The sequence below is a fragment of the Lissotriton helveticus genome, chromosome 3_1 (genome assembly GCF_964261635.1).
Source record: "Lissotriton helveticus chromosome 3_1, aLisHel1.1, whole genome shotgun sequence".
NCBI lineage: Eukaryota > Metazoa > Chordata > Amphibia > Caudata > Salamandridae > Lissotriton > Lissotriton helveticus.
This window is the reverse complement of record NC_136061.1, coordinates 2110323940-2110351884: the sequence shown is the minus strand read 5'-3', so window position 1 is coordinate 2110351884 and position 27945 is coordinate 2110323940. Positions and strand designations below refer to the sequence as shown.

The window sequence follows — 27945 nt, the reverse complement described above, 5'->3', positions numbered from 1 at the left end:
TCCACGATCCCTGATGGGACAGAGTTGTCATGTTAGATAGTTGCCAATAACTATTCTCTCCTTGGTAAGAGGTGTTTATAGTGGCACTGTGAGCCAGCTGGTATACACGCGAACATACCCGGTGGGGGTGTCTGGAATCAGTCTAGACATCAATCCCACAGTGTATGATGTCTAAATGGCCAGATCCTATATATGTTTATAGGGAACCACACGACAACATAAGCTACATTTCAGGCCTGAGAGAGCTGTGAGTCGAGGTAAAAGTGAATAGTTGGGTAAGGAGAATTACGGGCAGACTCAAGAGTAAGGATGAATAGACCAAGGGAACTCAGTGTAACATGGCAAAGAGAAAATATGAAGACGTCAAGGTCCAAAACATGACTTAAATACAAGAGCAGAAAAGAACCTAAATAACATTTAAGAAATTCTGCAAGAAAGCAAAACAATTACTAGCATGTGCAATCCAAAATTTCTGCAGAAGGATAAGGAAACTGAAACCTCCACCAAGAATCCAGTTCCTTAATTTGATTTAGCAAATTAAGCACTTCTAAAACTACACACCTCAAGAAATAACTATGCACACCAATATGACCTTCTCGTTTACTGTTAATCTGAACTAAAAAGACAAAAAAATACAAATTAATGTAAAATGTGAATTGTATACCAACAACAGATACATGGAAAAATGTTTGTGTGAATACTCAATAAAACAGTGAATTCAGCAACTGTTCTGAAGTGCAGTAAAGAGGGCAGCAATAAAACCATACTGGAGCAGCATTGCCATGGGATTTGACCCGCCATCACTTTACCTTCCTAAAGAGTCGCTGGCTGCCTCCACCAGCTGAGGTTGGGTAGTAAATGTAGACATTGTGGTCTTCTGCACTGACAGGCTTTTCTACAAATGGCTTAGGAAAAATTTCTCCATTCACCTCCACTTGGTCTTCCCCTTCCACAAGATTGCACTCTGAGGACAGATGTACAACAGGGTTAGTATAAAATAAAAAACAAACTGCCACAAGGTCCCTCATCAGGTGGTCAATGGTAATCCTAGAGGTAATACCCTGAAAATAAAAAATAGTTTGCCCGTATGCGTTTACATTTTTCATAGATTTACATACTATAATTATACCAGTGGCATTCTGAAAATGTTTGGAAAAATATTAATTCATCAGCATTAAAGAACACACATATAATAAAACATTACATTTATAACAGTGCTGTTTTTTTAAAGAAATACGTGCCACTAACTTGAGGCCAAAAGGCAGTACTTTGACAAAAGACTGCTTGGCAAGGATTTAATTTTTCTAATAAAATTCGAGGAGACTGGCAATAATTCCAAGAACAAATGTTTTAGTTCTTTTATTTTAGCAACAGTAATCTGGTTTCACTGCCCAATTAAGCCTCAACAGAGAATGACTGACATAGGTCACATTCTTGAGGAACATGTTCTTTTTTATGGTAGGAAATACACTGCACTTAAAGTTTCAGCTGTGGAAGATGTGCTTTCGATGGTTGGAGGAACAATTTGCAGTGGCCCATTTGGCCAGAGACAGCGGCTGAAGTGTTGCCATAGTCCAGTAGTTCTTAACCTGTGGTCCTCAAACACTTGGGGGTCCGCAACAACTACTCATGGGGTCCACAACTCTTTGGGAAATCAAACAATATTAGCAAATTAATAAAGTACATATACATAAAAAAGCTACATTGAAAGTTTTAAAACATTCTGGAAATGTTAAGGAATTTGAAATTGAAAGTAAAAAATTAAGTATCCTTATCATGATTTGCAGGAGTAGCGCAACCACAACACATGGAATCCAGTATGGACAATTTGTAGGCTTAACTGAATGAGCACTTGTATATGCTGTCAAAAAGTAAACATGCAATAGGAGCAATAAAGTCAAAGTGAGCTGCTAGAGTCTTGAATATGCATGAATTTCATAGCAACTATTTCCCAAACATACTGTTTTGAAACTGCACAGGAATGTCAGCCTCTGCTGAAGCCTGCTGTTTTCCCCCAGCATTCAAAACACAACATTTCATCAGAACCCGAGGACCACGTCAACGCCGTGTTCTTGTAACCCTGCAGAGTACACATAAATAAACGAAGTACACCCAACATACATCTTTTTCTACCACAAATTATACAATTATTTCAATAAATATTAAACATAACACAAATCGAACATCTGAATCCCATATAAACATACACCATAATGGCTAAAACATCATAAAGAGTCATATAACACTAATAAAAATAGTAAAACTAAATCAGGAAAAAAATGTGAAAGCTAGTCTGAACATAGTTATATAACCAAACCCCTTGCAATTTATTGGGTAGCCGACGTACTCAGGAAGTTATGCAAAGAGGACCTGGTCTCGCTCCACTGTCATTACAACCATTATCATGCTCCCCTTCACTCCCACTATGTTGATGACCTGATACGTTTTGTTGGTTATGAGACACTTTAACCAACTCTCCAGAGTCCACCTTATCATCCTTTAATTTTGAGAAACCACCTACATCACAACTAGGTCTCTGAATTTGCATTCATATTTCCTGACATGACAATATATTTGTATTCATTGGAACAACATTCCCTATTTGAACCGTTAGATCCTATGTGCTTTTCGTGAAATCAAAGTAGACTTGGTTTTGACATGAGGTTCAGTGTCATTGACTCTTACCATGTTATCTAATCGACCAGTAGCCACGTCTCCTTTTAATAATTTAAACATTGTAGGAAGCTGGCTCTTGATATAATACACTAAAAAGAGGTATATTGTGCAAAGGGTCCAGGTATCCCTTGTAAGTGGACAAGGGCTTGCTTTGGCTCTCTTACGGGATAGTTTGGTTAAGCAGCCTTAGGCATATCAGAGATAGGTATTAAGACATCTGCAGCACACACACAGTCAGTCAGTCAAAAATACTTTATTCGGTTCATAGCAAAAACCATAAAAGTATACTACATAGTATGATAATGTCAAGACCAGTTAAAAAATATAACAAGATAGTTATGCAAATTATTACAAACCATTTGATGCGAATATGTGTAAAAAACATACATTATAAATATCGTTTAAAAGGACAATACTAACAAATAAAACAATTTAAAAAGAAAAAGTGCTTGATCATTATTCATGATTTCGTGAATTTCCCAAAATAAGCATTATAACCAGTTAATCTTCCTCCTAAGTCTCATTGCTATTGTCAAAAAATTCGCTATATTAAAAATCTCCCAGGTATTAGACAACAGCTGTAGATACAAAAGGGCCGGTTTTACTTGTCTAAAGCCCTTGTCTTTGATAGGAGGAATAATAAACTTTTTACGAATGGGGCACAAATGCTTACAAAAGAAAATAAAGTGCACAGTGTCTTTAATAGAGAATCTGTCGCAAGAACAAATATCCAAATCTGTCTCCTTAGTCCAACCTGGGCGTTCGGTAAGCAGGAGGTGGAATTTGTTCAGTCTAAACTTAGTCAATAAGTAACGATGATTCATATTATTGACGATTCTCAGGTAGGGTTCTATATCACTGCAGGTAATTAACAACTGGTGAGCCCTTACTGTTGGTTTACATAATTCCCTTTCTTCTCTTGCTAGATATACCAACTGCTTATGTGTATCTTTCGCCCATTTCACATCCCCCTTCAATAAATCATCTGGGTGATCAAACAATTCTGGACGACCCATTTCTGTTGTTAGTTTTTTAACATAGTTCAACCAGGGGATGGTATTGCCATACTCGAGGGCTAAACAATCCCTGAGAATCTCATGGTTCAGCTTTAATTCAGGGTTTAACCATATTGAGATCCATTTCAATAGCGGGGCTAAGGCTATGCGGTCTGCTAAATAATCTAGCCCACACTCTTGATGATTCAGAAAAGGGGGTGGTGATGGACAGAGCATCTGAATTAAACAGAACACCCATACCCAGTCAAAAGATCAGGGCTTGATCCATCACCGTTTTTTAGCTCACTGCACCATCCCAGTTCAGAACCTGGCTATATGCAAATTAGTCTGTCCCTGGCCCAGTGCATCATGGGAACAGGGCAGACCAAACTACCAAGCCAATTCTTTACTGGAAAGGAAACAAGCTTCCGGGGACCGGTTTCTGGCATGGCAGCCGTCTTCGGCCCGGCTTGCTTGAATCCTGATGGTGCAGTGAGCAAGGGACTCATGTCTGAGCATACCCTGCCACTCCTATAGTGGCCAAAACGATTCAGAAAAGGGGGTGGTGATGGACAGAGCATCTGAATTAAACAGAACACTCATACCCAGTCAAAAGATCAGGGCTTGATCATCACCGTTTTTTAGCTCACTGCACCATCCCAGTTCAGAACCTGGCTATATGCAAATTAGTCTGTCCCTGGCCCAGTGCATCATGGGAACAGGGCAGACCAAACTAACAAGCCAATTCTTTACTGGAAAGGAAACAAGCTTCCGGGGACCGGTTTCTGGCATTGCAGCCGTCTTCGGCCCGGCTTGCTTGAATCCTGATGGTGCAGTGAGCAAGGGACTCATGTCTGAGCATACCCTGCCACTCCTATAGTGGCCAAAACGATTCAGAAAAGGGGGTGGTGATGGACAGAGCATCTGAATTAAACAAAACACTCATACCCAGTCAAAAGATCAGGGCTTGATCCATCACCATTAGGATTCAAGCAAGCCGGGCCGAAGACGATGACAGATTCAGACCAAGTGTCCAGGATACCTGCTGTACATACCCTATTAAAAACATTTGTTAAAATTATGGACCAGGTCCTGACATCTGATTTGAAGAGGTCGGCTGGGACGCCGTCGGGACCCAGAGCCTTATTGCTCGTCATCTTCCCGATGGCGTCTGCCACCTCTATCTTAGTAACCGATAAAGTATAGGGGGCAGGAATAGGGGTAGGCATAATCGCCTGCCCACAATTTTCCCCTTCATAGACTGATTTAAAATGGGAGCACTACACCTGTTCCTGAATACCACAATCTAGTTGGTCATTACAGCGGTCATGGAAAAAGGGTTTGTTTACGACAGCCCAGAATTTAGCGCTATTCCTGAGCACATCTAAGGAGGTTAATTCTTCCCAGGCCGCCTCCCGAATCTCCCGTCTTCTAGTTTCCAGTGCTTTGTTGTAACTTTTCCTTAATAAGGCTACAATCACCCTATTCACTGGCTTACAATTCAGGGTGTCCTTTAGCTTTTTATTGGCAGACGAACAATTTCGGTCTACAACCACCCCATATCATCGGGATCCCTAGCTTTCCCTGTACATTTGAGGTCTGCTGAGACCTGGGTACAGATTATTGAGTAAGCCTCTAAAACCTCCTCATTCCCTGCTTCCAAATTCAAACACACGTCCAACTCAGATCCTACCTTCCTTATTAAATTATTATGAAAGTCACCCGGTATGACTCTACTCCATCTGATCCTACGGGCCTGGTCTGTTGGACGAATATCAAATTTGTCCGATCTGTTACGTGCTATCATTGGTTTTTCGATCAGGTCAAAAACACTTAGGACCACTGGGTTATGGTCACTAAAATGCGACCAGACCGGCGAATATCCAGTAATCTTATCCCCTAGTGTTATACTAATAAAGATATAGTCAATAACAGAGTGACTACCATTCCCTTTAAAGGTAGGTATCTCCTCGTCCCGCGTGGGTGGAAGCATCAGACCGTTATCTGCCAGGATTGTTTCAAGGAGATCTCCCTGTACAGAATGTTCAAAATGGGTGTCCCCTTGTTCTACTGGGCCTAATATATCTAATGACAAACATTTATCTGGACAGGCGTGGATATTAAAATCTACTATAACTATAATAAAACATTGATTTTTGTTGACCTCCTTATAGTCTGCCAAAATTAAATTTAGAATGGCCAGATGGCCAGTTGTGGTAACTCTTTCATATGAGTTATAAAAGTTAATTAAAATACTTCCCACCCCACTCCGGGAAATTTGTACTGCCAAGCAGTTTCGTGAACCTGTATCAACTTGGGTATGAGTACCCGGTATAGCTGCCAAAATTAAGGTAACCAAGCCGCCCTTCACCCTCCCCATATTAGACGCAGCCGCAGGAATAAAATAACTCGAATAACCATCCATACTCAAATTATTTCCGGTGTCCCAGGTTTCTTGAAGACCTATAATATCACCCACGCCAATAGACTCTCTCCATGCTGGGTCATCTATTTTATTTCTGAGCCCAGCTACATTCCAGGTTACCAGCTTTATAGATGTGCCCTTAGGCCCTTGATCACGCCCATCTACAGGGAGGGCGGTTCTTACTAATGTGGCTGCACTGGGGGCTCTAGCTGGGGAAACAGGGATGATGATTTCTTCTTGGGACCCTAGTCACTCATTTTCTCCTAGGTTAGAGAAGGCATCAAATCTGTTAGACTGGAACAGTAAATTCAAAAGGACCTTTCCCTTTAAATAGATCATTGCACACAGGCCTTATGCTAATTGGGGGGTAAAAAAACACCAGAGGGAGTACATTTACATAATCACTTTGAATTCTGACTGACCCAGCCTGCCTTAATATGTCATCGACCAACCTGGGGGATCTAAAGCTTATGACGACACAGTCTCCTTCTAAGCTTTTTTTGGCCTTACCCACCCATGGCACCCTTCTTATCATCATAAAGTTGTTAACCAAATGTTCTCCCAAGACTGTTTTATTGGACAGGTAGTGGAGGGCCTTATTTTTTAAACAGGACCAATGTTCAAGTTGACCCCCTCAACTTTGGGGACATTAGCAAGAATTATTGTGTAGGGACACGCCGCTACTGGTAGATGTAGTGACCACTCTTTCTTAGGGGGCTGTGTAGGAGGACTTAATCTTCCCACTGGACCCCGAGGACCCGGTTTCTCTCCCTGAATAGCTCCAGTAACTTTTGACGCTAAAGATGGAGCACTTATCCCTGCTCCCTGGGATTAGCTTGAGGTACCGGTTGTTGGAGTGGGTTAATTATTGAGTCCAACAGGTTATTAACGGAGGCTGTAACGAATAGTTTTCTTACCTGTCGGTGTAGTTTTGCAGCTTGAAGATCTTTCTGGATTCACAATGCTGTGCATTATTCCGCGGTCTTGTGGTTGGGTCCGGATTCGTAGTCTTTTCTTTGGTTTTTTTTTTGTAGCCCAGGTGGGCGTCGGCGTCACACCTCCTTGGGTGCATTTCCGGTAACGTCGTTTCCGAAGTAATGGCAATGTTCTATTTAGGTGATATTTTACCGCTTTGTACTTTTAAAGTCCTTTTTTTTATTTTATTTTTTTATTAACCACCTCTTCTCTCTCCAGCCTCATCTTTCTGGCGGAGGCAGGTGGGTTCGCTAGTGAATCCAGAAAGATCCTCAAGCTGCAAAACTACACCGACAGGTAAGAAAACTATTCGTTTTGCAGCGTGAATCTTTCTGGATTCACTATGCTGTGCATAGATTTTGTAGCGGTTTCTCATTTCTGTGGCGGCTGGGTGGAAGATGAGCGTTGGTTATTGAATATGTGCTGGAGCACCTTTTGTCCGACTTGTGCTTCCTTGTTCATCTGTATATCCACACAGTAGTGCTTCGTGAACGTGTGCACCGAAGCCCATGTTGCCGCCAGGCATATGTCTTGTATGGGTGTGTTCGCCAGGAAGGCTATTGTAGCGCCCTTTTTCCTAGTGGAGTGGGCACGTGTCCCCTCTGCTAGCTCTGGTCCTGCACGTTTGTGGCAGAGTTGAATTGTCTGTGCGATCCATCGTGCAACAGTCTTTTTTGTTACTGCCTTTCCCATGAAACTGTTGGCGAATGACACAAAGAACTGTTTTGTTTTCCTGTGTCCCTTCGTCCTCTCAATGTAGTGCATGACTGCCCTTCTGGCGTCCAGGGTGTGCAGAGCTCGCTCTGCGCTAGTTGTTGGTTTTTGGAAAAAACTCGGTATCTGTATAGACTGGTTCATGTGGAATTTGGATACCACCTTCGTCATCACAACCCTATCATTGTGTATTTGTATGTAGGGTTCTTGTAGCGTGAGCGCCTGAAGCTCGCTTACTCTGCGTAAGGACGGTATTGCAACCAGGAAAGCTGTTTTCATAGTTAGCATCTTTAGGGAGGCCTTGTGAAGTGGTTCAAAGGGCTCCTTCATGAGTTCCGTTAGGACTATGTTCAAGTTCCATGCAGGTGGCGGCACCCGCTTGGGTGGTGCGATCCTTTTCGCTCCTTCTAGGAATCTCTTCACCACCTGTGATGTGAAGAAACTCCTGCCCGTTTCTCCCCTTGTGTAGGCGACTATCACTGCCAAGTGAACTCTTAACGAGGATGAGCTAAGGTTCTTCTCCAGCAAGTGTGTCAGGTACTTTAGCACTGTGGAGTCCTTCTTCATTTTAGTGTGAAGTCTTTCTTTTCTGCACCACATTGTGAATCTTTTCCATTTCGCAACACAGCACTTCCGAGTGCTGGGCCTCCGTGCCTCCCGAAGGACCCTCAGGGTGCTTTCTGGCAGTCTCAAATGTGCGAACTCTATGTCCTCAGGAGCCACGCTACTAGGCTCAGGCTCTCTGGCTCTGGGTGTAGCACCTCTCCGTTCTGCATGGAGAGTAGGTCTTTCCTTTTGCCGAATCTGTAGGGTGCACACTGTGTCATCTCCATGATCTGCGAGTACCATGTCTGTCTGGCCCACTGTGGCGCGACCAGTATCAGGATCATGTTGGTCGCTCTGCACTTGCTCAGCACTCTGTGCATCAGTGGTATCGGGGGAAAGGCGTAAGCAAATGTCCCGGACCAATCTATCCATAGGGCATTCCCCAGTGACCCCTCCTCGGGCTGTCTGGATGCGAAGTTTTGGCATTTTGCATTCCGGCGTGTGGCAAACAGGTCCACTGATGGTGTTCCCCATCTGTCGAACAGCCACCTTGTCTCCTGAGCATTGAGCTCCCACTCGTGGGATGCCGATGTCTGTCTGCTGAGCCAATCTGCTTGTATGTTTTCCTTCCCTGGTAGGTGTATGGCTAGCAGGTCTATCTTCAGAGGGATGGCCCATCTCCATATCTCCTGCGCCAGCGTTGAAAGCGGGGCTGACTGTGTGCCCCCCTGCTTGTTGATGTAGAACATTGCGGTGGTGTTGTCTGTTTGTAGCAACACCTTGTGCTTGTACAGTCTTGTATGGAAAGCTTTCAGTGCAAGGAAGATTGTCTTCAATTCTAGGTAATTGATGTGCTTTATCGCATCTGCTGGCGTCCACAGTCCCCTCACCTTGACCTCCTCCATGTGAGCGCCCCATCCCTTCAGGCATGCGTCTGTGGTGATGGTCACTGTTGGCGTTGGGGGCGTTAGAGGCTTTCCCCTTGTTATGTTCTCCATGGTCCACCAAGCCCTCTCCTTCTGCACTGCGTGCGTTACAACCACTAGATCCTCCCAACTGCCTGTAGCTTGTGACCATTGCTCCTGTAGCCATTCTTGAATGGGTCTCATGTGGAGACGTACATTCGGTACCAGGTGGATGCATGATGCCATCATCCCCATGATCTTGCTCGCAGTCCTCACTATCCGAGCTTGTCCGTTCCGGTAGAGGCGAGTTTCCTTCACCAGCGCCCTCGCCCTCGCCCTCTTCTCGCTGGGGAACACCTTGCCCTGTAAGGTGTTGATCTGTGCTCCCAGGAAGATCTTCACTTGTTCCGGCTCCATTGATGATTTCTTCCAATGGATGGAGAACCCCAGGCTTATGAGTGTGCTCGTCACTGTGTGTGCGTGCTGCTTGCATTTCTGGTATGAGTTTGCTTTCACCAGCCAGTCGTCCAGGTAGGGGTATACATATATTCCCCTGCCTTCGTAGGTGCGCTGCGACTGCTGCGAGGCACTTTGTGAAGACCCTTGGTGCCGATTTCAGCCCGAAGGCTAGTGTCGTGAACTGGTAGTGGCTTTCTCGGATGGTGAACCTGAGCATATGCTTGTGCTTTCTGTTCATTGGGATGTGCAGGTAGGCGTCCTTGAGGTCTATCGTGACCATGAAGTCGCCAATCTGCAATTGCGGGAGCACCTCTTGCAGGGAGCTCATTTTGAATTTTTGCGTTCTTATGAATTTGTTCAGGAACCTTAGGTCCAGAATGGGTCTCATTGTCTCGTCTACTTTTGGTACCAGGAAGTACGTTGAGTATATTCCTTTGTTTCTTTCCTTGAAGGGTACCCGTTCTATGGCCTGCTTCCGCAGGAGTTCCTTTACTTCTTCCTGAAGACACTCTAGCTGCTTGCTTGCTAGTGGTTTTCTTCTTGGTTTTACGCTTGTTGGCCTCCCCTCCAACTCTATGCAGTATCCGAATTGGATGATGTTGAGGATCCATTTGTCGGATGTGATTTCTCTCCATTCTTGGAGGTAAAATCTTAATCTTCCTCCCACTGGTGTTATGTGGTCGTAGATGTGTAGCTTGTCTTGACCCCTCTGTACGTGCTGCCCCCTGGGATCTTTTCTGTGGGTGGGAACACAGGGTTTTTTGAAGTCACTTAGAGGCGGGCTGCTGTCCACCTCTTCTATTCTGTCCACGTCCATTTCCTCTCCCTCGAAAGGACTGGCCTCTTTGTTGGTATTGCCAGGACTGCTTCTGCTGACCCTGCGAGTCTGCCTGGTGCGTCTGTTGGAAAGCCTGGTGTGATGTACCTGGCTGGTTTCCACCTCTCCCGCCAGGCCTCCGTGACGCGGTGCCCCTTTTGTTGCCTCTGAACTGCAATGCTCCCATGGGCCTTGCTGTCTCGTTGTCCTTTTTTAGGTGACTGAGCTTCTCATCAACTGTTGTTCCGAAAAGCGTGTCGCCGTTGAACGGTGTGTTCAGGATGCTGTGTTGCACCTCTGGTTTGAAACCTGAAATCCTGAGCCAGGCGTGTTTTCTTTCAGTGACACCCATCATCATGAGCCTGCTGGAGGTGTCTGCTCCATCCAGGGCCGTCTTAAGGCAAGAGTTTGCCGCGTTCTTCCCTTCTTCAACCAGCTTTTCGGCCTTCTGTCTGGCATCCTAGGGCAGGTCCTTCACCAAGTGCCCCAGCTCCTCCATGATCTGGTACATGTGCCTGTTTATCAGTGCGTTGGAATTAGCCATGTGCCAGTGGGTCGCAGCGTTCCGTTCGATCCTTCTGCCCACCAGATCCATCCTCTTGCTCTCCTTATCCAGTGGTGGTCCAGAAGTAGTGGGTACGTTAGCCCTCTTCCTTGCTGTGGCCGTGATAATGGAGTCTGCAGAGACCGTCCCCTGAATGTAGGGTGGGTCTTTTGAGGAATGTTTGTATTTCTTCTCTGTTCTGGGAGTTACTGCCTTGCATGTTGCAGGCTTCCTGAATGCTTCCTTCCCTTGAGCCAAGACGCTGTCGAGCATTGGCAGGTACTGGCTCCTTGTTTGTGTGGGGAGCAATGTCTCTAGAAGGAAGTCTGCTTTCTGCTTCTCTTCGTCGAGCTTGAGTTTGAATGCCGCTGCGGCAGACCTTATCACCGAGTTGTAGGCCCCGATGTCGTCCGGCGGCGAGGGCCTCGAGGGATATGTGTCGACCGCCTCCTCCGGGCTGTCGGTGTCGACATCTAGGTAATCCACCTCCTGTAGGTCAGAGGGGGCCGACTCTGCGTCCGTCCTGCTGTCCTCTTCCTCCCCATAGTTGTAACTATCGTAGGGATTCTCTTCCTCTTCCTGGTCGTCGACCACCTCGACGTCCGGGTCTTGTTCCTCGGCGACCTCGTCTTCCTCCTCGACCACCTCCACCACTGGTGGCTTGGTCTTGTGTGGGATCGTGAAGGTTTTCATCTTTGCGTCGAATTCTTTCTTCCGCTGCAAGATGTTTTCCATTTCGGCCTCGAGGCGCCTTCTCTTTTTCTCCATCTAGGCCGCGTGTTCCGTGTCGGATGGTTCGGCCGCTCTTTTCGGCTGTTGGCTCGGCACCGTGCTTTTCGGTGCCGAAGTTTTCGACGTCGAACCGGATTTTGGGTCTCTGGTCGGCGTCGGTAGTTTAGGGTCCTTCTCCCGCGGCGTCGATCGATCCTTTTCGGGGACGATTTTCGATGACTTCTGCTGTTCAACAGCTCTCGGCGCCGGGGACTCCTTCTCAGAGGATCCGCTGGGCCTGTGAGTACTCGCGGACGCCAGGTGTTTTGGCGTCGGCGCTTTCGGGGCCTTGCCCTCGTTTTTTCGAGACTCAGAGTCTCTCGGGTTCTTGGGGGCCGGAGAGTCTCCTACCTTATCAGAAGTCTTTGTGTAATCGGTCTCTACAACCGTGTAGCTGTCGTCTTCGGCGGCAGCGTTGTCCTCTTCCTCGGAAGACATCCCCAGATCGTAGAGGGACGGAGTCGGGGCCTTCCCCTGCAGGGTGGCGTGCGCTACCCTCTGTCTCTCTCTCACACGAAGGGTCTTCGAGGTGAAGGCGAAGCAGGCGTTGCAGTCCTCGCTTTCGTGATTTACCGGTAGACAAAGGTTGCATACCGGGTGCTGGTCCTTCTGCGCGTACTTGTGGTGGCAGTTACGGCAGAACTTGAACGGCGTGTTGTCCATCATCGAGCGCTCAGGGCCTCCCTGGTCGCGTGTTCGTCGACGTTCGTCGAAGATCTCGATGAATTCTCCTTCTCCCTTGCTGACTCCTCGTCGATGAAGTCTCCTGGAGTCTTCAGATGCCTTTTCTTTGCAATTTCTCTATTTTCCTTTCTTCTTTCTCCAAAAATGTCTGGAGCCCAAACGGGAACGATCCAGAACCGACCGCGGAAAAAAAGAATCTGAAGATGGCGCCCAAGAGTGGGAGCTTCCGCAGGAAGCATGCCGACGTCACCGGAAACGCACCCAAGGAGGTGTGACGCCGACGCCCACCTGGGCTACAAAAAAACAAAAAACAAAGAAAAGAGTACGAATCCGGACCCAACCACAAGACCGCGGAATAATGCACAGCATAGTGAATCCAGAAAGATTCACGCTGCAAAACTACACTTAATGAGTGAGCTGCCGATGTACTTGGACCCGTCTTTGGACCTTTAGTGTTTAGATGTTTTTCAATTACCTTAAGTCGGTCATCTATTTGCTCCAACTTAGCCATTAAGGGCGTAGTAAACAACATAAGACGAGCATCCAAAACCTTAACAAAATCTGACATAGTCCCCCCACTGCAGTTCTCAATGTTTAAATCAATGCAATCATTTCTTACCTCCCCCTATCAACATTGTCTGTGTGATGAACATTTACTCCATTTCGGCCCAACCCAGATGCGGTGTTACTGTTTCTCGGCTGTTTCGCGTGTTGCCGGCTACCAGGTGGGGTGTTCTTGGCCTTCCTTTTCCCAGTGCCGGTTTTACTGCGATTAGTTATTATATCAGGTCTGGCCCTCAACTGCCTGGTGCATATTGCCACTGGACAGGGGGCTGCACTAGTTCCAGGTAGGGGGGCGGGAGAAATCGTGAGACTATCTACAGCTACTGACCCATTCGATATCAGGTAGGGAAGCGAGCAATCCAACGGAGCAGCAATGGGGACAGGTTCCACAACGATTAAGGACCGAGAGACTGTTTGCCTAATTGGGTCCAAAGACAATCTCCGCTCTACTAATTCAATTTCCTTTGCAACCGCTGTTTCAACCTGTTTCAAGTAGCCATCAAGAGTCCCCATACCCACCGCCCTCAGCACACACACAGTCAATAAATGATGCACACGACTCAATAAGGAGACCCACACCAATACACTTATCTTTATATATTTGGCACCAAATTCATTACGATTATTTAAGTACGTTTCGAGATAGAAATACTTATAGTTTTCAAAAGTCAACACTGTGCAATTTTTAGAGTTGGCAATGCTATCCTATTGAGGAAAAACAAAATAGTGCATAAAAGTTCTTTACCCTGACTTACGAGACACATTTCTTGGACTTCTGGTGAGTAGGAGTCCTCTGGCCGGGAAGGTCGGGTGCTGAGGTGTCCTGAGGCGTCAGGTTTCTGTCACTGGAGACACTAGCGTTAGAGGGGGCCTGCACAAAGAGACTGCAGGCGGCATCGAGAAGTACACAGCTAGGAAACACAAGTTGGCTTCGAGGCTGGGGTGAAAAGCTGTTGGGACCCACACCTGATAGGATTGACTACAGGGCAGGACTCTTGGAGGCAGTGTGACTAAAGGGCTACTCCTTTCACAACGTGAGGTCCCTTGTGGAGCACAACCTCTCCCATAACGGGATAGAGTAATTGCAAATAATAATACTCTACTGAAAGGAAAAGGAGCAGCTATCGGTCCTTATTATGAATAGTATAGGGTAATTCCCTCACTATTGTCTATTCCAGGGGGTACTGCGGCATCGCCCTGAAGAAAGTCCAGCACCCTTTAGGGGCATAAGCTGACTGAAACATGTTGGTCCTAGGACCATAATATCCCTATCGACCCTATTCATCTCTCTTTTAATATCCCTGGCAGATTCAAGAATAAAGGGAAACTGGGATCTGTCTAGGTATTTTTAATCTGTATTCCCCCTGGCCAAAAACATCTCTAAGAGCTCCTTGAAATATGGTTGAGCTCACCCTGACTTTTAGGCGTCAGGGTGACCCGATGATGAGGCATGACACCACTAGGGTGTATGAGGGTATATAAAACAAAAGGACTTGCTTCCTTCCCCATCTACTAGTGGCACATTATCAGTAGCTTCACATAGGGACATCCAGTCACGGTTAGATCAGGATCCATCTATAACAATAACTGTGGAATAAGATTGATGTATTAGAGGAGTACTTTATGTGATTCAGTGTTCAAACATGGGAGGGTGTACTCCCTCTTGAGAGTTCCTCTCAGACTTTTCGTATCGAGAGAGTCTCCTTTCTCGTTTACCTTTGTGTATCAGGATCTGGGGATTACCCTGCCACCGTTTGCCCACTTCAACTCAGGCAAGGGGACACAGGTGCAGTGGAGCTTTCTGATGTCGGGTGTTTGGCAGTATCGAGTCCTCCTAGCTCTTCTGGGGGGCCTGCAGGATGCCGGGGAGTGGCTCAGCTACTCCACTGGAGTTCCTAGGTCTTAGTTGAAGGCTGGAAGTCCTCCCAGGCTTTTCAAGGAACAGGCAGCTGTAGGACAAGTCGTCTTTGGCGCAAATGTCAAGGACAGCAGACAGGCCAGCAGGGTTGACGACGAGTCAGTGCTGGTCATTTGTTCTTGCGACTCTTCAGCGTCCGTCTTCTTCTTTCAGGTCTTAGGATCTGATTTTCTGTTGCCAGGGGCTCCCCTAAATACTACATTTAGGGGCGTTAGGGGGGTGTAGGGTAGTAGCCAATGGGCTACTTACCCCTGGGGTCATTACACACCATACACAACCACTTCCTGTGGGAAGTAGGCATAACTATCCCAGAGTTCCTAATTCTAACATCATAAAGATAGCAGAATCAGAATTTCGAGTCCACATCAAGTAGCCCACCTTGGGGGTGAGGCTAGCCTGAGGAAGAACACGCCTCTCTGACAACTAATTTTCCAGCTTGTCCAGGTGCTAAATGGGCCCTGGTCAAGGGGGGTGGCATCCCTCTGAGGGAATCCAGATTTGAATACCAAAGGTGGCAGGCTCTTTGAAGCCCCCTGCTTTGGAATGCAAATGTATAGGTCACCCTGCTGGAATAGTGTGTACAACACCCTCTGCCTGAGCAGACTTTGTTCCTGACCTCCTGAGAGCGCTGGTCCTCACCCCTGGGGGTTAGAAACTCGTCTGGTCAGGTCTAGTAGTTGGTAGGTTTTCAGGGGGCCCCTCTAAGGTGCCCTCTGGGTGCCATGTACTAATAAACCAGTGTGGGTTTATTAACACAAGATGTTTTATACCAAACATCTTTGGTTTCAGTGAAGCCATCACGTAGCTGGAGAACTCGTTTTCACCAGGGCCCAGCACGTGTACTTAAAATGGCTTCCCTAGTCATTTGTACTGGCAGTGATTGAACTGGCCAGCACAGGGACATATCTGCTCATGCAGATATGTCCACAAATGCAGAACAGTGCACCTTGCCTTAGGGCTGTAAGACCTGCTGTAGGGGTGACATATATATTGCATGCAGTATCTACAGGCATGACATGAAGAGCTATGTGCGATGTCACTTTTGTCTGTATCAAGACACAAAGCCTGCAATGGCAGACTGCATATGTTGTGTGAGTGGTCCCTTAGGATGGCACAATTCATGCTGCAGCGCAGCCCTTCGGGGCCCTTTTTAGTACCCTTGCCCTAGGTACCTGGTATACCGTTTACTAGAGACTTACATGGGTGCTAAAGGTATTGTCAATTGCGGGAACAATTGTACAGTTATTGGGAAAGAGATTTTGCACTGGAGGACACGGTCAGCAGGAACCCACTGCACTTCCTGTCAAAATTGCATTGAATACCATGCAAATGTGGGGGTGACCATGTCAAAAAGGGGCCCTTCCCTACAAAGAAACACTTTTGAACACTGTTTCATTCCTGGCAGAAGCTCAAACAGAGAGCACTTGACAACAGAATGAGGTGAACACAGCACTGAGTCACTGCACCCAGGATCTCACATTTGTTTACCAAGGCCCACAGAATGCATTCTACCTGAACCCTATTCGTTGGTTCTACCTGACCGCTAGTCTGGAGGTGATATAGAGACCTTCTCAAATGTTTAATACCAACAGATGCTAGGAAATTCCCCATCTTCTAGTTCACAAATTGTACTCCATTATCCAAAACCAGAAAATCTATTAGCCCTTCCACTGCAAATACTATTTTCATAAACTCAATGAATTCTTTCGGTATTTGATTCTGACAAAAATTTCACTTCCGACCATTTACAGTAATATTCGATTAACACTACAGTGAAGCACTGCTGTTCCTGCGAAGCATTAAGTCAACCCCTACCTCACAATTTCTACAAATCACCCTGTTTTCACTAACACTATCCCTTCACTGTCTGATCCTGCCACCTAAAGGTGGCACGCAGCTGCCGTTTCATCATAGTAGTTTGTAAGTGCCCCGCATGAGCATTAGATGTAATCTAAACTCTTGATTGCCCAGGTGGGATAAATCTGTTTCCCTCATCAAAACACCAACTTCCACACACAACTTATCAGTTATCTTGACAAAACTATGCAATGCTTATTGTAGGCTCCTTTCTTTTGGCTAGGCATCAACTACCAACTTCAGCAGTTGATCCTGCTTACACACTTCTCTCCACATATTCTCTAAGATGACATTTTACCTCTGCGTCTACGGCCGCAATCAAACATGAGTCCAAGCCACTTTCTAATTCTTTCTCTTCCTCATTCACATCATCAGCAATGGGAAATCGCTACAAATAATCTGCACTACCATTTTTTCCCCTGTGATGTGTTTATTGTAAAACTAATAATCGAGTAAATAGCCTTGCAATGCATGGCGTAAACTCGTAAATATTGTGAACCTCTTTCCCCACATACACATCTGGAATGTTTCTACAGGTAACCAGCATGCTAAGAACTCTCTTTCAATCAGCTACTAGTGCTGTTCAGCCACTTAATCATGAAACATACCCTATAATCAATCAGATATTGTCTCTTTCTTTTACCACACTGCTGGCAGTCCCATGACACAGACAAGAATAATCAAAAAATCTCAAAGTTGTTCTATCATCCACTAAATAACTCAATGGCTGTATTGTGATCCACTCAAACACTTCTTGGCATTCTTTTCTCCACTCAAACTCAATAATTATTTTTTTCATTTTAGTAAGACATTTGATGTGTGACCCATAATTCAGTAGAAATGAAGAATAAAATTCACACAAGGGAAGGATTTCAGACCAGCGTTGTTTGGACGAGGTGTCTCTTGAACAGTGTTCACCAACTGATGACTGAGGTCAATTCCATTGTCATCGATATTATGACCCAAATAGTCAACTTAGTCTTTGCAGCAAGGTAAGCTGATGCCAGAGGGTATGGCCAACAATCCAATATGGTGGACAAGAGGTGAGAAAGCTCCAAAGTCAGCCCACTGAATCAGTCGCAATTCGTGCTGCTGACTGCATCGCCTGACCGCAGCTGAGTGCCAGGGGAGCTCTGCAGAGGAGACAAGACCAGGTGCCGTGGGCTCAAAGAGCTGAGAAGCAGCTTTCTGCATGGAGCGCTGTGTGCCCCACAGAGGCCAATTGGGACCTGGCGGAGGCACAGTGAGGAATTTGGGCCCTGAGGTGGGTGCTTCCCCCTCCATGCCATTGTGACAAGAGGCAGGAGGGTGGAGAAAGCCCAATCGTGGTGGTGCTGGCTCCTAAGGATACACGGTGTGCCTGCTGGCTGGAGTGTGAGGGCTTGGAGGAGAGCAAGGGAAAGGCCGAGCGGGCCAGCAACTGCTGACCGACTGCAGGAGTGAGAGCAAGTTTGTGGGAGCCTAGGCTCATTTAAGGGACATTGCTGTGATTAGGGAACGTCACGCAATTTAGGGGCACGCTGTTAACTCAGCCTAGGCTCAACCCCATTACAAGATATCAGGAAGTGGGGGCAGATGGACTGGGAGGGTGGGAATGGCATCGGGAGATCTCAGGAGAATAATGCAAAAAAAAAAAACAGGAGTGAGTAGGGGACCTGAGGAACCACATAGGCTGCTCATGCCACCCTAGAATTTAGGGGGGCTGGCAAGCCTTGATCGGACAGTGGAGGGAGTGCCCCACTCCATTCTTCGCCCCCTCTCTAAAATCTCACCCATAGTCGGTGAGCCGCAACTGCAACCGGGGAGGTGTTTGCTCTGCTGGGGCTGCTCATTCCATCCTGGGGGAGGAGGTGGAGGGGGTGAATCCTACTCTTCAGGGGTCAGGCGGGCCAGAAGAATGAACCAAGAACATGCTGGTGGTTCTCCTCCTCTCTCTCTGGGGTGGGGAGCGGTACTGCCTGGGCACCCAAACATGGGGAAAAGGTGAGTTGTGAAAACACCTGCTGACCAAGGTGTCCCACAATGGGAATGGCATACTCAGATGAGTCCATGCCTGCACTGATGCCCTCAGATATACAAGCACAATCCAGGTGACACTGCACAAATTCTAACTGCATTTGGAGAGTTTCGAGTAGCACCAGAGGCTAAAGTCTATACCTTGGCCATGAACCTGAATATACTGAGGGATGATCAAAAAAAGCTGAGCAACAGACTATGTCAAGAAGTTGCACCTAGTTGCAACTGGCTACCCTATATCTTTTGTGAGTAACATTTGTCTGGAAGTAGTATAGGATAGATTGTTCTATGTTATAGCATATACTTCCTGTTGACCCCGTGTGAGAGTTACACAGAGATGTGTGCCATGTGAACCCTTCACTTTGCTCTGCACCAAAACACAGCCTGCAATAGCAGTGTGTTTGTGTTGAAGTAAAGGGCCTATAAGGGTGGCACATTATGTGCTGCAGTTCTTAGAGGCCTTCCCTGGTCACAGTGCCCGTGGTATTCATGGGACCTTTTACAAGGGACTTACATGTGACCAGAAAAGTGCCACTTGGGTTTCAACAGTACAGTTTTAGGGAAAGAAGATTGGCCCTTGTTACCTGGTTGGCAGGAACCCAGGGCACACTTAGTCAAAGAGCAGCAACATCAGGCAAAAAGTGCGGGGGGAGGGAGCTTAATCATGCAAAAAGGGGCACTTTCTACTACCACTACTATTGGTCGTGACGAAGCGCCGTGGATCCGCTCAGGACCATCAGGCGCAACACATGTTCACCTGATTACACTATTTTGATTTATTCACAATTTTTGGTCTTTTTAATCCTCTCAGCAGAAGCTCCACATTATAATATCTACTAGGTATCTCCTAGACAATTGTATTCCTCACTCCCTTACATACTACCACCCCACACTTTCATAACACCCTCACACTAACACCCTCCATCATATGGCATAAACAACAAAAGATCTCTGCCAAAGCAACCCTTCGTAGGGCCCAAAGGGCATTGCAGCATGGAGCATGCAGCTGTTAACAGGCTGGTGTTAAGTACAGTGTTCACCAATGGTCACTGGTTGTTCGTTTATATTCTGTTCTACTTCGACTGTATTTGCTTTGTGAAGGTTCTGAAAGTGGTCAAGTTCGTCCTATCGTATGTAAACAATTCCCTTGTAAATATTATCTAGTGCCAGGTGGCATAATGTATTCCCAGATGAAGGGCCCAACAAATACCCACCTCACTTCCCGGACGGCACATTAGTTCTGATATCTTCACCCAACGTCTGGAATATGTGCCCCCTTTATGCCCTTTTACTTCTCCTCACCACCGCTTTCCCATTAACACCCTTCTCATATCCCCCCCACCCTCCTCCGCCTCACTTTCCCAACATGGCCACCACTCGAGTTAAGGCTGGAATTAATTGCTACAAAATCAATTATCCTCCCAACCAGACTAAAGCTGCAATAAAACGACTGAAGCATAACACTATTGAACGTTTCCCGGATTCCCACTTTGTTGATCAATTTTACAATGGTCGTTTTGGGAGGCTCAAAAACGATTGAATTTTCTTCACTCACGACAACCCCTCTTGGTCCATCAGCTTATACAATTCCCTTAACGTCACCTCCTCCTCCTCCTCCTCCTCTATCCCTCATGGGAAACAACTAAAAATGTCCCCCTCTTCGTGTTTCAACGGCTACCTCACTATCTCACTCTATAACAACGGTACTGTCATGATCCAAGGCAAAGACACCTGTCTCTCGCTCTTTGACCACCTCTTTCCCTCCCTACTCCCCTCCTCTGCGACCGGGTTTTCCCCTGACTCTCCTTCAAGCTCCACCCATTACTCCCTTTCTCCTCCCCTGACCCCCCCTACACTCCAATTGGCCGCACTCTCGAGAAGCACCAGTCGGCCCTCTTACCTCCCCCTCCCCTGTGGCCTCCTCTCCTATTCCTCCCCCCTCACAGTAATCCCCCCCGCATCACTTCAGCCTTACCTCTAGCTAATACGCTCCTCGTCCAATCTGCACCATCCCGGTACTCCAATCTCTTTTCCTCCCCCATATTCCTTCCTGTCACTCCCCTTTTTAGTCCACCTCTCCTCCAACCCTCTCCCCCAGTTAACTTTCCCAACGCTCCCCTTATTCCTCCCTCCCCCCTCTTTTCTACCCCCTCCTCCCCTCGTTTGTCACCCCGATTTCTCCACAAACCCACTGCATCTCTTTCCTCCCTCCCACTCCTCCAGCAATTCTGTGCTACTCCCTTTCCCCCCTTGGTAACCCTTACCATTTCCCTCCCTCGGGCCCAGCAGAACCACTTCCTTTCCTCAACTTCCCTTTCTCTCAATCCCCCTCACTCTACCAGATGCCCGTTCCCTCACAGCCACCTCTCCTAGCTGACAGGACCTCTACAACTACCTCGCCTCTTTCCCTCCCAAACCTCCTACATTCCCATGTCTCCACACAGTCCTCCCCTCTCCTTCCACCTTACCGCCTTGTTCCGCACCCATCTCCCCCTAAATATGTCCTTAATTCCTCTCCCTCTTGCAACGCCAACAAAGACAACTCTCCCTTCACTTCCGTTTCACCAACTCCCGCTCTCAACCTCCATCTTTCCCCTCTCTTGAACCCTATACCCCAGCTCACACCCTGTCCCCCCTCCTCTCCCTGCCTTCCACCACCAATTCCACCCCCTCCTGTTTCCATCGAGCCACCCAACCGTCCGTGCTCTGCCTTACTCTCTCTGGAAAATAAGCTAGGCTCTCTTATCACCTCCATCTCCCAGCTTGTAGCTGCCATTTCACTTTTAAGCTCCAAGATTTCCACCTTTCCATGCACCTCTACTCCTTCCCAACTTCCCACGAGATGCACCTCGCCCCCATACAGCCAAGCTCAACCTGTCGTCTGCAAACTTCATTAACTCACACAAGCCCTTGAACGTCACCCTTCTTCAACCTGCATCCCCTAGTAACCTTACTATCTACACTATTCCGACCATCTCCTCTGTCAGAACCAGGCATCCACCTAAACCCTCCCGAGCACCCCTGCATAAGTACAATATCCCGATCACCCTTCAGAGACCAAGTGCCCCCGTCACCAAAACAGTCTTGACAGAGCTGCGCTGTCTGCTCCACAACAGCAGATCTGCAGTAAAACACAAACTTGTAATCTCCGATACCATCACCCTTCACAATATTGACATGATCTTCCTCACAGAGACCTGGTTCAACGATCGCTCTCACTCTATGTTTGATCTCCTATTACCCACAGGCTATTCTATACTTAGGAATGACAGAACTGACAACATTGGGGGAGGTGTTGCAGTCATCTTTAGAAACTCCCTTCAAATTAAGGCTTCTCCTATGAGCTCCTTCCACACCTTTGAATGCCTTTCTCTTGAGCTTCAATTGCACCACCGCTCACCCCTCGGATTCCATGTCATTTACCGCCTGCCTTGTAGTGGCCCTTCGTTTATGGAGGAACTCACTGACTTCATCAGCTACCAATAATCGCGAAGTGACAATCAGACCTTCGTGGGTGACTTCAATCTCCACTGGGGCGTACCGCATGACTCTTCTGCGAACTCTTTGGCCACCTTCCTCTCTGCAAACGATCTTATCCAACACTGCAAAGAATCAACACACTCTAAGGGCTCAATCCTGGACCTTGTTATTTCTAAAGCAGGCATGCTTTCTATCACTACCTCTATTCATGTAGACTGGTCTGACCACCTCCTCATCCCATTCTCTCTTCACCTATCACACTCTATAACTCTTGGCCAACCTAAGAGGGCTACCTCCTGGTTCCGTGATGTTAAAAATATTGATGTCGGTCCCCTCTGTGAATCAGCTTTGTTATCACTTCCAAGGCTAGACCCAAACCTAGATGTTGACGAACTCACCTCCCAATGCCTCACAGTCCTTGCAGCCTAAATCAATAACGTCGCTCCACTCAAAAGCAAAAAGATAAGGCCCACTCCCTCAGCACCTTGGTTCAACAAATCCCTCTATGAAGAAAGAAAGCAGCTAAGATTCCTGGAGAAACAATGGAGGCAAGTGCCCTCCACCGATAATTTGGCCATGCTTCGTTCAGCAAGATCCAAGTACCACAAGCACATCTTACTTGGGAAAGCGTCACTTCAAACCCCTCCTTGACTCAGCCAAAAATAGACCCAAAAAACTATTCGATCTCATCAAGATTCCTAACCGCTCTCCCCCAACCTCCTTGTTGGAGGATTCTACAAAGAAAGCAGCGGATTTCGCTATATTCTTTGATGAAAAAGTGAAATCACTTGTGGATCCGGTCGCTCATCCTACCCCTCCAGAAGAGCGCAAATCCTCAGCCATTTGACAGAACTTTGACCCCATATCTGAAGATGCCCTTCTCAAGTGCATCCTCGAAACAAAGCCCTCCAACCATTCCCTGGACCCTATCCCCAGTGCCATTGCCATTGACTTCTATACCCATTCCCTTTCCTATTGGACCACTCTGGTCAACCTCTCCCTCTGTCAAGGCTCCCTTCCTGTCTCCTTGAAAACTGGGCAGGACACCCCCCTGCTGAAAAAACCCACTGCTGATGCGAATGACCTCAACAACTTCCGCCCCATCACTAACCTACCCTTTCTTGCGAAGATCACAGAAAGATGTGTAGCGAAACAACTCTCACGTCATATCAAGGACGATGATCTTCTTGACAATTGTCAGTCATCCAAAACTGCAGCACTGAAACAGCCCTACTGCAAGTGGTTGATGACGAGGATACTCGATTCGGGGGGGTCCCGTCTTCTAATTCTCCTTGACCTTTCTGCAGCTTTTGACACTGTCAATCACAACACCCTCCTCAACACTCTTCAACATAGAATGTGCATGGAGGGCACTGTGCTTAAATGGTTTGCTTCCTTCCTCTCAGATAGATCCCAATTATCAAAATAGCTAACAGTCTTTCATCTCCTGTGCCGGTTGGTCAAGGTGTTCCTCAAGGCTCTATACTTGCACCCACGTTGCTCAATCTCTATTTAGAACCACTGGGAAATCTAAGTAAATCCGGGATCCACTAGCATCTCTATGCAGACGACACTCAAATCTACCTCAAGGTTGCCTCCACTCACGATCTCTCCATCCTAAACTCTACTCTCGACTCCATTCAAAACTGGAGGTCAACTCATCAACTGATTCTGAATCCCTCCAAAAATTCCTACTCCTCTCCTCCTCACTCTCTCCTCCCCGGTTCAATCATGGATGGATCAGATGAATCTACTTAACAATATAAACCCATCATTGTCGACAGCGCAAAATCCCTTGGTGTCATACTCAACAAAAAACTCAATCTAATCTCCCACATCAATTCCGTTGCAAAGTCTGCTCCATACCAACTGCACCTTCTTTGGGGAATTCGTCGCTTTTTCCCGGAGCAGGACCTTAAAACCCTGGTGCAATCGCTGGTCCTTTCCAGACTGGACTACTGCTATTCTCTTCTTACTGGCCTCCCCAAATCCCACTTGTCCCCCTTAGATCTCTTCTCCATTCAGCAGCTCGTTCCATTTATGGGGCCAAAAGAAGCGACCACATCACACCGATGTTATCCACCGTCCGCTGGCTTCCCATCGAGGCTAGAGCTATCTACAAGACTGCCTGGATCACCCACAAACCCTTGCACTCCTCCTCTCCTCGCTACCTGGCGAATAAACTGAAACTCTCTGGAGGCTCTAGACCATCATGTAATGCGGAAAATCTACAGCTTGAACCTCCCACTTTCAAGAAGGAAAGATCGATGGCCCAATCCTTTTCAGGCAACATGGTGAGAATCTGGAACTCACTTCCGCCTCAGCCTCGGACCACCACCTCCTCCCAGGCCTTCAAAACGGACCTCAAAGTTCTCCTCCTCCAAAGACACCTCCAAAAGTAATTCACGCCCTCTGTACTATCTGAAGGAAGACCTCCCATTACTGAAAACTCTATTCTCCATGACTATGGAAGTGCCTTCCCAGTGTGTTCTTGTGGTTGGAGTGTTTGCCATTTATTGCAGTATTATCCTTGTACCTGTGTTTAGTACTCTTTTGTAACATGCACACGCCACTTTTCTCTTGTAACAAACACACTGTTTGCTACCTCTCACATGTTGTTTGCCTTTGATACTTGCACAAGTGCCACCATTGCCTACGTAACGTTTGTTCTTGTGCCTGAGTGTCTAGCATATATTGCAGTATTTTACCTCTAATTGTACTTTGTTTTCTCTTGTAACCTGCAAACTTGTCACTTTTTCCTCCTGTAATGCACTGTTTGCTACCTCATGTATTTTGTTTGCTCTCAATTGTCACTTTTACCTCATGTAACTTAACGTCTGCTTTTGTAAGTAGTTCACCTGTAATTTTCAGTTCCCATTGTGAATCGCTCCGACGCCTTCGGGTAAAGTCCGCACTACATAAAAACGCATAAATAAATGAGGAGCAATGCCCCAATGATAAAGGATGACATCCTATGGGGTGTGTGAGGGCAACAAGAAATCATCCGTAGGATTCCCTTTTGTTCTTTCATTTCTGAGATTCGTTCTTCCTTCTCTTTGATTCACTCCTACATCTTGACAGGAACAGTACTTGGTTGAAATAACAATTGCTTTCAGAGCCTGCATACTGGACCTTTATCTGCTCCTAACCTCCCTCTTTTTTTGTTTTGATTTCTATAGCGCAGACATAACCAAAAGGCAGTGAAGCGGTGTACATGGTCAACATGGTCAACATGACTTGGCTGGCAGCTAGGGAATGACAAGGCTCTATTGCACTTCCTTTTCCACTATCCCCATTGAACCTAATGCGCTCTCCTTTCTGCAAGTCTCATGTGGTTGCGTCTGTTTCTTCTCCCTCCTTCTCCCTCCAACGACCAGATGTTGTCTTGCCATCTGCATCTATGTGCTATCCCATGTCACCTTCTCTGTTTAACACTTGCAATTTCACCCAATGTCACCTCTCCCTACTCTGCCTTTGCCTACAGCTCAGCATCCCAGTCTATGTTTACTTTTCACATTTCAGATGTTCCCTGAGACTCTGTTAATTACTTTCTCCTCCTCTTCTATCCCCTAGTTTCACTACTGCTCAGCCTACTCTTCTTTGTGTTAATCTCCTTCTTTTCTGCTCATGTACTCTCCAGTCAGGCCTGCATCTGGCTCTCATCTGTGCACTGAAGGTACCAATATCTGTGGCTCTAACAAGCTCAGGTGGTGCCACTAGAAGTCTTTTCACTGGAGCTGGATTCTGCAAAGTATTTGGAGGAACATTAGAGCATGACTTTTCAAGTTCTTTTGACATAAGTAGTTATAATAAAACAGGTTCTAAAGTAACCACTCATGGCTAAGGACAAGTACAGAAAGCAGTCCCTGTTTTCGTTCCAAGAATGAAGCATGCTGAAAATATCTGAGCGTTAGACATGCATGTTGGAAAACTTGAAAACACCCCAGTCTTCAAAATGTAACAACCTCATTGAACAGCACATGGTACGAAGCAAAGGATTGAATATGGCAAAGGAGGCCAATAACTTTGAATTATTGTCATAGCTTTTCTACTTTAATTTCCGATAAGATCATAAAGCACTGCATTCTGCTCCTAAAGAACAAAAATTACTTCAGATTATTCAGAGTCTCGGAGTTTCCATTCTTGTTTTGGCAGCTTATACATGCCTAAGCATGCCATGTACTGCCTGTCTTGACATTCAATCAATCAGTAGATTTGTAGAGCACTACTTGTCACCATTGAAGGTATCCAGGCACTGGTACTGTCTAGTTGATTAGTTGAATAGCCAGGTCTTCAGGGACTTTCAGAACTTTGGAAGAGATGAGGCGGTACGTAGATGAAATAGTAGTTCGTTCCATGTCTTTGCTACTGGGTAGGAGAAGGAGTGACCTCCGCACCTGCGACGTCGGATGCAGGGGGCGAGGGTTAGAGAAAGGGATGCAGTGCAGAGGTGTTTGGTGAGCTGATGGATGTTCAGGCAGTGGTTTCAGTAGGTAGGTCTGCAATTGTGTAGGGCTTTGTATGCACGGGTCAGGAACTTGAACTAGCATCTTTTCTGTACAGGAAGCCAGTGTAGCTCCCTTATGTAGGGGGTGATGTAGGTTTATCTAGGGTCATCCAGGACGAGTCTGGCTTCGGTGTTCTGTATGGCCTGTAGTCGTCAGAAGAGGTGATCTGCAATCCCTGCATAATGAACATTGCTGTAGTCCAGTCGGCTGGAGATGAGGGCCTGGGTGATGGTGCTACTTGAGCTATGGGGTAGCCCTTAGAATGCCTTTCAAAGCATGTGGAGGATGAAGAAGCAGGAGAAGGAGATAGAGTTGACCTGAGTTGCCATGATTAGCTAGATGTCCAGAATGATGCCTGGGTTCAAAGTGTGGTCAGTTGGGGTAGGAGTAGGCCCGCTTTCTGAGGGCCACCAGGATGTGTCCCATGGGGAGCTTTTGTTTCTGAAAATTAGTACTTCTGTCTTGTCAGTGATGAGCAACAGGCAGTTTACCTTCATACAGTTGGTGATGTCTGTCATGCAGTTGCCAAAGTTGGTCTTGGTGTTGGTGGGGTCTTTGGAGAGGCAGAGGATGTTGTGTGCCGTGGAGTAGGATATAATGTTAAGTCAGTGGGTTTAGGCGATGCTGGCCAGAGGTGTCATATAAGTGTTCTATAGGGTAGGGCTGAGCGAGGATCCTAGGGGTACTACACAGTTGATTTCCTTGGCTTCAGAGGTGAAGGGGGTGGGGGGGATTTAGACGATTTGCGACCTTCCGGTGAGGAAGAGACAATCCATTTGAGAAGGGATCCTTGGATGCCTATGTTGTTCAACCTTGTGATGAGGGTGTGGTGGGAGACCATATCGAAGGCTGCCTAGAGGTCTAGGAGGATCAGAGTTGCAGTCTCTTCTTGGTTGAGTACAGCTCAGATGTCCTCAGTAGCCGTGATGAGGGCTGTCTCAGTAGTGTGGTTGCTACAGAGTCCAGATAAGAAGGAGTAGTAGGAGATCCAGTTTCAGATGTAAGGAGAGTTGTTGGTTGATTGCTTTTTCAATACTTTGGCTGGGAACGGGAGCAGGGAGATCGGTTGGTAGTTGTTGAATTCACTGGAG

General features: G+C 46.7%; 1 protein-coding gene across 21 annotated transcripts in view; it reads right to left on the bottom strand.

Annotated features, from left to right (window-relative positions):
* Positions 1–27945, bottom strand: part of PPIP5K1 (diphosphoinositol pentakisphosphate kinase 1) — a 1366868-nt gene that overhangs the window by 1083989 nt on the left and 254934 nt on the right. For all 21 annotated transcript variants that reach the window (XM_078683299.1, XM_078683308.1, XM_078683288.1 and 18 more), the window contains one exon: positions 810–964. In XM_078683299.1, coding sequence (XP_078539425.1) covers positions 810–964 — 155 coding nt within the window. The remainder of the gene's footprint in view (positions 1–809; positions 965–27945) is intronic.